The following is a 9,977-nucleotide window of genomic DNA, read 5'->3' as shown; positions in this document are numbered from 1 at the left end:
CCCTCTGCACTTATATTCATACATTTACTGACTCCTGCTCTTTCATGCCCATCTTCTATTTTGTTTCCTTGTGTATTCACACACCTGCTGGGCGGGGCAAGAGCCGCTGGTGTAAAGTGGGATCACCTGTTCCCAGGGTGCCTCCCTCCCTGCAGGCAGCTGCTTTGTTTTACTGGTTTAGTTCCTCTTCAGTTCTTCCTTTAGACTTTGTTTTCATGCTCCGTGTGTTTCTGTGGATTTAAATCCATCGAAATATAATCGAAAATTGCAAATCTTGTTGGCTGCCGCCATGAGGCGCCAGTGTAAGAGAGCGAAGTGTGAGGATGTTGTGGAAAAGTTGTGTTGAATGAGTTTACAGAGGATGGTCAGCAACAGTAGGAAATGATATAACTGAATGAGTTATTCTGCATTATTATCATTATTATTACTTTGATTCCAGTTTGAACAGACCAACTTTTGTTTACATTGATCGTGTTAAATTATTTCATATTTTCTTGTTAGTCAGAATGTTTTATGTCACTTATTGTAGTTGTGGTTCTTCCGGTATTTGTTTAATTTATAGTTCGGTGTTAATATTAGTGACGCTAACTTTGGTCTGGTCTCCGTCAGTCCACAGTGTCTTTATAATGGCGTCACAGTCTCTCTGGCCTCGCTCTGGTGCCGGTAACATGTACGACCGAGTTAATAAGACGCAAATTAGACAGGTGCTAATAACCAGTCTAGTACAGGTTTGACAGAGCAGCCATCTTGAATTTTGAGGTCGGGGTCGGTGAGGTTCCTCCGAGTTTCTGAAATTAGGACTTCCCAGTTGAAATGGAAGGCACCATGGAGGTCAGACCGTGATCAAACATCAGTTTAATCGTCGTTATCGTTGTTTTGTTCAATAAAGTTTGTGTCATAAACACAGATCAGCAGCTCAGCGTCAGATTGGCCGCAGCACGCCGTAGTGAAAACCAGCGCGACGAGATAAATCCTCGTTTGGTCCCGGGATTCTTCACGTCGGGGGGGCGGGGCATCAGAAGACTTCACCACGAGGTGACGCCGCTGTCGAACTGTCTGTCTGAAGGGTGACGTCACCTCTGACCTGCTCTGCTCTGTGACCTTGTGTCCTTCAGACCGGCTGACCATCGTAGCTCACCGTGAACAGGACGTGACTCTTCCATGTCAGACTCGCAGCGGCGCTGCCATCATAGCGGCGGAGTGGAGCAGACCCGACCAGGAGTCCCACTACGTTTTCTTTTACAGGGACGACCAGGCAGATAAGACGCACCAGCATCCGTCTTTCGAGAACCGCGTGGAGCTGGCGGACGGGCGGATGAAGGACGGTAACCTGTCTTTGATTCTGAGGGACGTGAGACGCAGCGACCACGGGACGTACGAGTGCCGGGTGAAACAGGAAACCGCGGCGCGCAGGAAGCGGGCGTTTATCAGCGCCGAACCCATCAGCATCGTCGACCTGAGAGTCACTGAATCACGTGAGTGTTTCACTTTGTCCTTTTTCTCTCAGTCAGATTTGAACTTCTACACACTTTAACCCTCAGAGGTCAAAGGGCAAGTTCTTCTTAAATTCACCTTTAAAAGTTACGTCCATATAACATAATACCCGGGTGTTTTATATCACAACTTCCAGAACAATCGCGGCTCTTTCTGTAGTGACGCCCCTCGTAGAGCAAAGAGATCATTTGGCCCAAATGCTGAAAACTTGAAGCCTAGTTTTTGAAATTCTTCAAATATTTCGTGAAAACAAACATTTAGGAATTGTTTTGTATTTAGCAACGACTATAAGTTCATAAAAATAAAGTAATATATGAGTAAAATAGTAGATAAATGGATAATAAACCCATAAAATGAAAATTTCTTACCATCTGTCACTCTGCTTTAACCAAATTTCAGAGGCTTTGAGTCAGGTACATTCTTGGAGGAGTATGAAACAGAAAGTGGAGAGTCGACAGAATCAAAAAATATTTACACCATATTTATTCGCTGTGTAATCGCAAAGATATTAATAAAAACATCCGTCGACCTCAGAGGGTTAAAAAAACTGTACGGGGGAGGATTTCCTGCGGCTCTTTGCTGATGAAGCAGAATTTCCTCGTTCTGTCCGGTTCAAACTCGTCTCATTAGAGAACAATAAAGACGAGCTTTTATTTTCTCATTTCCTGAAATTCCTCTTTCTGAAATGTTGCTGAGCAGAGGCTGAACCTGTCTGTGCTCTGCAGGTCGTACACCTGGACACAATGGGAGTGGACACCACATGGTTGGACATGCTGGACTGTTAGTGTGTCTGTCAGTTTTGCCTGTGATGCTTGAGTTATTGTTTGTGTTGCGTCTCATATAATGGACGATATCTTACTTTGGCATATGAGCTACTTCTCAGATGAAGCGTACAGGCAGCCTAATTAAAAAGTGCTATATTTAGATATTTAATACGTTCAATCGCTGCTAACCAGCCTGTTATTAACTGTTGAAAACCAGCAGCTAGCACGCTAACATGCAGCTGGTGACGGCAGTCCTTGTTCTGCTCTGCGGCCTCAGCGAGACCTGCCCGTAGGTTAGCTGGGGGCTAGCAGCGGCTAGCAGCGGCTAGCCGCGGCTAGCTGGTGAGCAGCGACTAAACTTTCAAATCAAAACACTCACATATAGCACCTCGTAAATTCATAACAGCATAGTCCAAACCAATACTCCTCCTCAACCAAGACAAAAGTGTGACTGGTTGTGACACATCTTGTAAACATAGGTGATCCGTCACTCTATGGGTCTCGCCTCTACACTTCACCTAGTAACTTCAAAGTAAGTTCTTCTTCTTGCATGGAAGTTGCCATTTTGATTTGAGCGTGTGTGCAACCCAGTGTAACGAGGCCTTAGGTAAAGCGCTTAGAGCTTTTGTGTGTTTTTTGTGTTTGATATTTGTGCGCATATCGGTTTGTAACGCTCGCAGATGGGACTCTGGAAAGTTGCCTCAGCAGCAACTGTTGAACCAGAATCAACTTTATTTCCTTATTCACAAGCCGCATCACTCTGGATGTAAACAATAAAATACCACAGAGCTTCAGGGGGAACAAGTCCAAACGTGTGCACATTCAAGTCCAAATCCACAAACAGTCGGGGGAGGCTATGGAGAAATGTGGGTGGTGCTGATCTGCTACATACAGATTTACAGTAACGAGGTTACTGTGGGCACCTGTGTTGCAAAGATAATGAGTCTTTAACTGATGGTTCGTTCACAAACGTCTGTGAATCAATATACTGACAGTGTTCTTCATGTGCACCCCACCCCACGCCTCCTCAGCCAGAATATGTGAGGAATGTGATGTCGTGGAAAACAGTTGTGCAGCGGCTTGGCAATGTAAAAAGACTGATGGATGGACCTGACTGTGAGCTCTGCAGCTGCACTTAGCTGGGAGTTCGTTGTGATCTCTGTGTAGCTAGTAGCATTTCCTGGACCCAGAGCTGCAGCTGGCCTGAGAACCAAGAGAGGACAGAGAACAAGGCCTGCCGCAAAGCCGCTCACTGTCTTGGCTGTTTCGTCATGGATGGCGTCAGATACATAGAAGCTACAACACAAAGAAGAGTCTGTGCGACTCTGTGAACAGTTCATTCACACTAATATGGAGCTCCATTTTAATCTGAGGCAAGCATCAACCTCTGAGGCTGAAAAATGAAACTTCAACATGAAGAACCAGAAGCTGCAGTTCCTCTAACGGCCACTAGAGTCTGGCTCCAACAGTGAGTCAGTCCCCATAGACTCCCATGTTAAAATGTCCAACTTTACAGCAGAAATAAACATGTTTACAGCCTGGTACAAAAACTGTTTTGGTCTCTAGAGCTAATTTCCTCCTTCATGACACCTGTTTATATAACTCACCTGTTTACATTTTATTAAGGATTAAATTTGTGGAGGATTGAGGGCGTGGCCTCTTTTAGTGACACGTGGGTGGGTGTATGTTTGACCATTTTTGGATTAGCTGGCAGTTAGGGGCGGAGTCAGGTACGTCGTGACGGCGGAGGTGGTCACTCTGAGCTTCACAAACTTGTGAGTGACGTCACAGACGCTACGTCCATCTTCATTTGCAGTCTATACACTGAAGCTGTGGCTTTGCGTTCCTCTCCCTGTGTTGTTACCTTGTCGTGGTGGAGAGGCTTGTGTGCCTCACAAACTGAGCTGGTACCAGGTTCAACCGAGTCGGACTGGTCTCAGAGTGAGGCCGTGACGAAAGACAGCACACCAGCCCCACCCTTTGTGAGGGGGCCAAGGCTGCTGAACTGTGAAGGACGAGTTACAGGCTCAACATGTTGTCGAGGACGGGGAGTGATGGACGGAGCACATGGTGGTCTTACGTCACACAGGGGAAAAGATGATTAAGAGATATGTAGCTGACTCTTTTCATGTTGCAGAGTTTATGAACTGTTAAGTAGCAGGTTGAAAGACTCGAACCTGAAGCTGAATCTGGGTGCACAGTCAACGATGATGGCAGAGAGACCTGAAGATGGCAGTTCAGAGACGCATCACATCCAATGAGGATCTGCCGGGAAGAACAGGATGAACTGCCCAAATCCAGATGTGTAGAGACTCACCCAAGAAGACTGCAACCTGTAACTGCTGCCAAAGAGGCTTCTACAAAGTCCTGGATTTAAGGGTCTGGGTGAGCAGAAATTTGAAAGTGAAGGGATCTAAGTACTTTCTGAACCACTGAACTTTACATTTACCAATGAATGTGATCATGGAGTAAAGAGTGACTCAGTGTGGTATAATCAGGATGGGTTTATCACGAAACTTACAAACTCATTACCCAGGTACTCATCAATACAATATATCTTCACCTTCACCTCGTGTTATTTCACTCCTCCTCCGACCGATTGTGGATTTGAACACCAACGTGCACCAAGTATCAAACATATTTGTAGTTGAATTTTCACGGTTCGCTCTGAAGATCGACGTATCTGCTGTTTTTTATTGTTGACATCTAAGACGATGCAGCGTTTGGCGGCAGACGACTTGAATCTGGTTCAACAGTTGCTGCTGTGGTAACTTCCTGTCTGTGAGCAGTACAATCCAGACCCATAAATCTGTCCCTCCAGTTGGACTTCCTGGATCGTATGTCTTTGGACATTTCTAAAAGAGTATAAATAATTGGGGAATAAATAAACAATAAGACTTTGTGATTGCTTCAAAAGTAGGAAATGGTAATTTTATCACTCGGCATTCACAATAGTTTATTACAGTACAACAGCTGCCATGGCCAAAATACATGAAACCAGGACTATCCCTCTTTCTTATTTCATGCATAAAAACATTGGATATTTTAATGACGTATTGATCAACATATCATGTTTTCCATAATAAGGATAGTTCAATAAAACCGATGTACAGAACATGTCCCGCACATAAAAAGAAACTTTGAATTGTAGCTAAAATATTTTTCAAATTTTGTATGTTGAAAAATCTGAACTGGAGTTTCATCATTTCAATTTGCTTAAAAAGTATCAAAAAGTATATTTTATATTTTTGAAAATTGATATATATTTACACTTGAATTTGTGTCCAAACATTTTAGTCCACACTCTCAGATATGTCTTATTTTCATTTATTTTGTTTGATTTTTCTTTGTCGTTTGTTTTGATTTTGAGAATATTTTCTGTGTTTATGTGGTTTGGTTTCGAAAATGTTCATTTCATGTATTTTCTCCTCGTGCAGAACGTAAACACCGTCAGACGGTTGGTGGTTGGTGGTTGGGAAAACAAAAACGGGTTCAACCTGATTTGTTCTACTGAGTTGTCACTTGTTAAACAGTAACAGTGGATTTTATTTACACTAGATAAATGTTATGTATTTGATATTAATCACATCAAAACTCTAAAATGAAGAAATTCAGAATTTCATGGAAAATCACAACAACAACAAAATAAAAAAGTGTGATTAATGCTGATTAATGATTGAGGTAATTTTACATATGTGAATGTTGATTTTGGCGAAAGACGTGACTGAATTAAATTTGTTAAAATTACATATCATTCTTAAAATCCTGTGATTTATAAAAATGTTATTGTTGGGAGTTTGTTCCAAAAATAGCTTGTTAGCTTAAATCTTGCTTTTCAAGAGTGAGTTTCAGGAAATAATAAAGCTTTTTTTAATGTTATGTGTTATGTGTGTTGCTGTGTGTGTGTTTTGTGTAGATCATGTGATGATTGTTCAGATGACTCGACAGCCACAAGTGAAGCTTGTGAACACGCTGAGAAAATAAACGGATCAAGGTCACATGTTGCACCACTGTGAAGAAGCCAAACATCATCACATGAGTGAGTTGTGTACCCACTCTTCTTTGTGTTTCACTTCCTCTTCCTGGGAGGAGACGCACAGTGCAGGTTTTAACGGTGTGATACTGCCCCCTGCTGGCTGCCTCTGAAACAGCAAACTGATTCTACCGACCTGTCACCTCATTGAAAACTCTTTTGTCCCAGTAAGGATCCTGTAGTCCCAGTGGTCAGGGCTGTTGAGCAGGTTAACCTGGTTACCATGGTGATCTATCTGGTTACTATGGTGATGTTAAACCTCCTCCTTATTATTTGATTGCTCTTTATTTATCTTATTGCTTTTATTGTCCTAGTTCTTGGAACTTTTGTAATTTTTTATGATGTAGAACACTGATTTTAGTTTTATCTGTGAAAGGTGCTATGTAAATATATTTTTACTTACTTATTATTCAGGTTTCCAGGTGTCATCCAGAGATTCTTTTTTCCACCTGTTCCATGCGTCACTGTAATTGGCCAGTTTAAAGCTGAGCGGTCTAATCACCAGCCAGATTCTTGTCCCGAGGATAAACTCTTCATGAGGTTGTGATCAGAAGAAACAAACTAACTCTGACTCTATTCCTGGTTCTAGAAGTTCAGGTTTCCTGTCACGTGAGCAGTGGTTGACTGTGACAGAGTGCAGAGGTTGTCGTCGTGTTTCAGGTCTGTCGTTGTGGTTTCTGTGAACTCTTTGTTCTCTCGTGTCTGACTCAGAGTCAGAGTCAAATTTTCCACCTCACGTCTTTGTGAAAGCCACAGAACCACAGGAGAAAACCAAGAAATGTGTTTACAAAGTTTATTGGTCCTGCAGAGAAACCAATCAAATATAAATAAAGAGTTGAGAAAAAAAAACTAAACATTAGATCCTGTTAAATAGGAACTTATAAATGTCATGTCATGAATCCTACAGCAGCTCAGCTCCGCTCTGTCCTGTCAAAAATAAAAACACTTTTATTTTCTCTACTGAAAATGCATCAAAAATACATTTCTTTTCAAGGATACCATACCTGAGACAGGACAGGTGCGAAGGTGTGACGGTCTTCCTCAGTGAAGAATAGAGTAGATAACCACTGGTTCTGGTGGACACTCTGAGAACACACACACAGCTTGAACTGAAAAGAAAGTCCAAACCTGGACAAAGTGTTCAGCTCTCAGTACTTTTGTATCTTCCACCTGAATCTCTGGTCTGAACTGTAGTTTCTCTCACTGCTTCACATTAAAAGTTTCCCATTTGCGACCCAGTGGGAGGCTTTTATTGTGAAGGAGTTATAGGAAATGCAATATGTCTGTCACCATGATAGCAGCGGTGCTGTTGTGGATGAGTCACACTGAAAAGAGCTGCAGACAACCACAGCTCCAACAAGCCAGGCCACACTCAATCCTACGTTTCCCATACTGCATCTGGATAGTGTCTTATATTAGATCCTCCCTGAAACCCAGAGGAACCAGATCCTGGCTGAGGTGTGCTGTATGAAAGAGGAGCAGCTGTACCTCTCCTGTTGTTTGGTCTGATGACTATCTGTCCATAAGTGACGCCGTCTGTTCTCGGTGCAGCTGGATCAGTCTCTGGAGAAGAAAGAACTGTTACCGTCACTGCAGCTCAGGGGCAGTTAAAGACAAACTGTATTAAATGATCCGGTCAATGATTTTGTTTGAGTAAAACTTCAACAGACAGAGAGCTGAAGTAAAAGCAGTGATGAGTCTCTGTTTCCGCAGCCTTTCACAGAAACACCAGCAAGAACACTTTTACCGTAACAGGAAACTGAATGATGGCAGAGCTGTTAGTTTCTGTTCAACAAGTGGGCACAGTCACAGCAGAGAGAGACAGACCCACAGAAACTCACACTGCACAACAACACGCAACCAACAAAACAACACGCCATCCATAACAAACAACAGTGCAAACCAAACAAACAACACGCAAACCATCACAAAACCAACCACGATTCCTCACAAACAAACACACGCAACCATCCAAACAACACGCACCCAACCAAAACAACACGCAACTCCAACCAAACAAACACGCATCCATCCAAAACAGCAACATCCCCGCAACCAACCAAACAAACCAGCACCATCCAAACAACACCGCAACAAACAAACAACACGACAACCAAACAACATGCACCAAACAAAACCACCATCAAAATCCAAACAACAACACGCAACCAACAAACAACACGCAACCACTCCAAAACACACGCAACCAAATAAACAAACACGCAACCATCCAAACCAACCACCGCAGAACATCCAAACAACACGCAAACCAAACAAACAACACGCAACCCATCCAAAACAACACGCACACCATTCCAAACAACACGCCAACACAGCAACCAAACAAACAACACGCAATCCATCCAAACAACACGCAAACCACCACAAACACATCGCACCACCCAAAACAACACGCAACCATCACAAACAACACGCAACCAAACAAAACAACACCCATCCCAACCATCCAAAACAACACGCAACCACAAAACAACCAAACAACAAACGCAACCATCCAAACAACACGCAACCATCCAAACAACACGCAACCATCCAAACAAACCACCAACAACAAAAACACAAACAAAACACGCAACCATCCAAAACAAACAACACGCAACCATCCCAAACAACACGCAACCAACACAAACAAAACACGCAACCAATCCAAACAACACGCAACCATCCAAACCAACACGCAACCCTCCAAACAACACGCAACCCATCCAACAACACAACCAAACAAACCAAAACACGCAAACCATCCAAACAACACGCAACCATCCAAACCAACACGCAACCATCCAAACAACACGCCAACCAAAAAACAAAACCAACACGCAAACATCCACAACAACACACGCAAACCATCCAAACAACACGCAACCAAACACAACAACACGCACCCAACAAACAACACGCAACCATCCCAAACAAACAACACGCAAACCATCCAAAACCAACAGCAAACACCAACAAATCCAAACAACACACGCAACTCACCAAACAACACGCAACCATCCAAAAACACACGCAAACCATCCAAACAACACGAAACCACAAACACACGCAACCAACAAACAACACGCAACCATCCAAACAACACGCAAACCAAACAAACGAACACGCAACCATCCAAACAACACCCGCAACCAAACAAACAACACGCAACCATCCAAAACAACACGCAACCATCCAAACCCAACACGCAACCACAAAACAACACGCAACCAACCATCCCAACCAACACGCAACCAAAAACAAACAACAAAAACACGCAACCATCCCAAACAAACAACACGCAACCATCCAAACCAACACGCCCAACCAAACAAACAACAACGCGCAACCATAACCAAACAACACGCAACCATCCAAACAACACGCAACCATCCAAACAAACACGCAACCCAAACAAACAACACGCAAACCCCATCCAAAACAACACGCAACCATCCAACAACACGCAACCAAACAAACAACACGCAACCATCCAAACAAAACACGCAACACAACAACAAACAAACACGCAACCATAACCAAACAAACAACACGCAAACCAATACCAAACAACACGCAACCAACACACGAACATCAAACAACACGCAAACCAAACAAACAAACACGCAACCACAACAAAACAACACGCAACCAAACAACGAACTCCAACAACACGCATAACCAAT

General features: G+C 43.2%; 2 protein-coding genes across 2 annotated transcripts in view; one reads left to right on the top strand and one right to left on the bottom strand.

Moving 5' to 3' along the window:
• Positions 1 to 6,263, top strand: part of LOC111233150 (CD276 antigen homolog) — a 6,518-nt gene extending 255 nt beyond the window's left edge. The window contains exons 2-3 of the mRNA XM_022760907.1: positions 1,116 to 1,475; positions 6,175 to 6,263. Of these exons, the coding sequence (XP_022616628.1) occupies positions 1,116 to 1,475; positions 6,175 to 6,242 (428 nt within the window). The 3' untranslated portion in view covers positions 6,243 to 6,263. The remainder of the gene's footprint in view (positions 1 to 1,115; positions 1,476 to 6,174) is intronic.
• Positions 6,264 to 7,113: 850 nt separating this feature from the next.
• LOC111233118 (low affinity immunoglobulin gamma Fc region receptor II-like) overlaps positions 7,114 to 9,977 on the bottom strand; it is an 8,328-nt gene continuing 5,464 nt past the window's right edge. Inside the window, exons 7-9 of the mRNA XM_022760874.1 lie at positions 7,780 to 7,854; positions 7,296 to 7,376; positions 7,114 to 7,213 (exon numbers count right to left, since the gene is read on the bottom strand). Of these exons, the coding sequence (XP_022616595.1) occupies positions 7,333 to 7,376; positions 7,780 to 7,854 (119 nt within the window). The 3' untranslated portion in view covers positions 7,114 to 7,213; positions 7,296 to 7,332. The remainder of the gene's footprint in view (positions 7,214 to 7,295; positions 7,377 to 7,779; positions 7,855 to 9,977) is intronic.

The sequence above is a fragment of the Seriola dumerili genome, unplaced genomic scaffold (genome assembly GCF_002260705.1).
Source record: "Seriola dumerili isolate Sdu_G_001 unplaced genomic scaffold, Sdu_1.0 BDQW01000372.1, whole genome shotgun sequence".
Classification (NCBI taxonomy): Eukaryota; Metazoa; Chordata; class Actinopteri; order Carangiformes; family Carangidae; genus Seriola; species Seriola dumerili.
The sequence above is the reverse complement of the archived record's forward strand: the minus strand, read 5'-3'. Positions and strand labels throughout refer to the sequence as shown.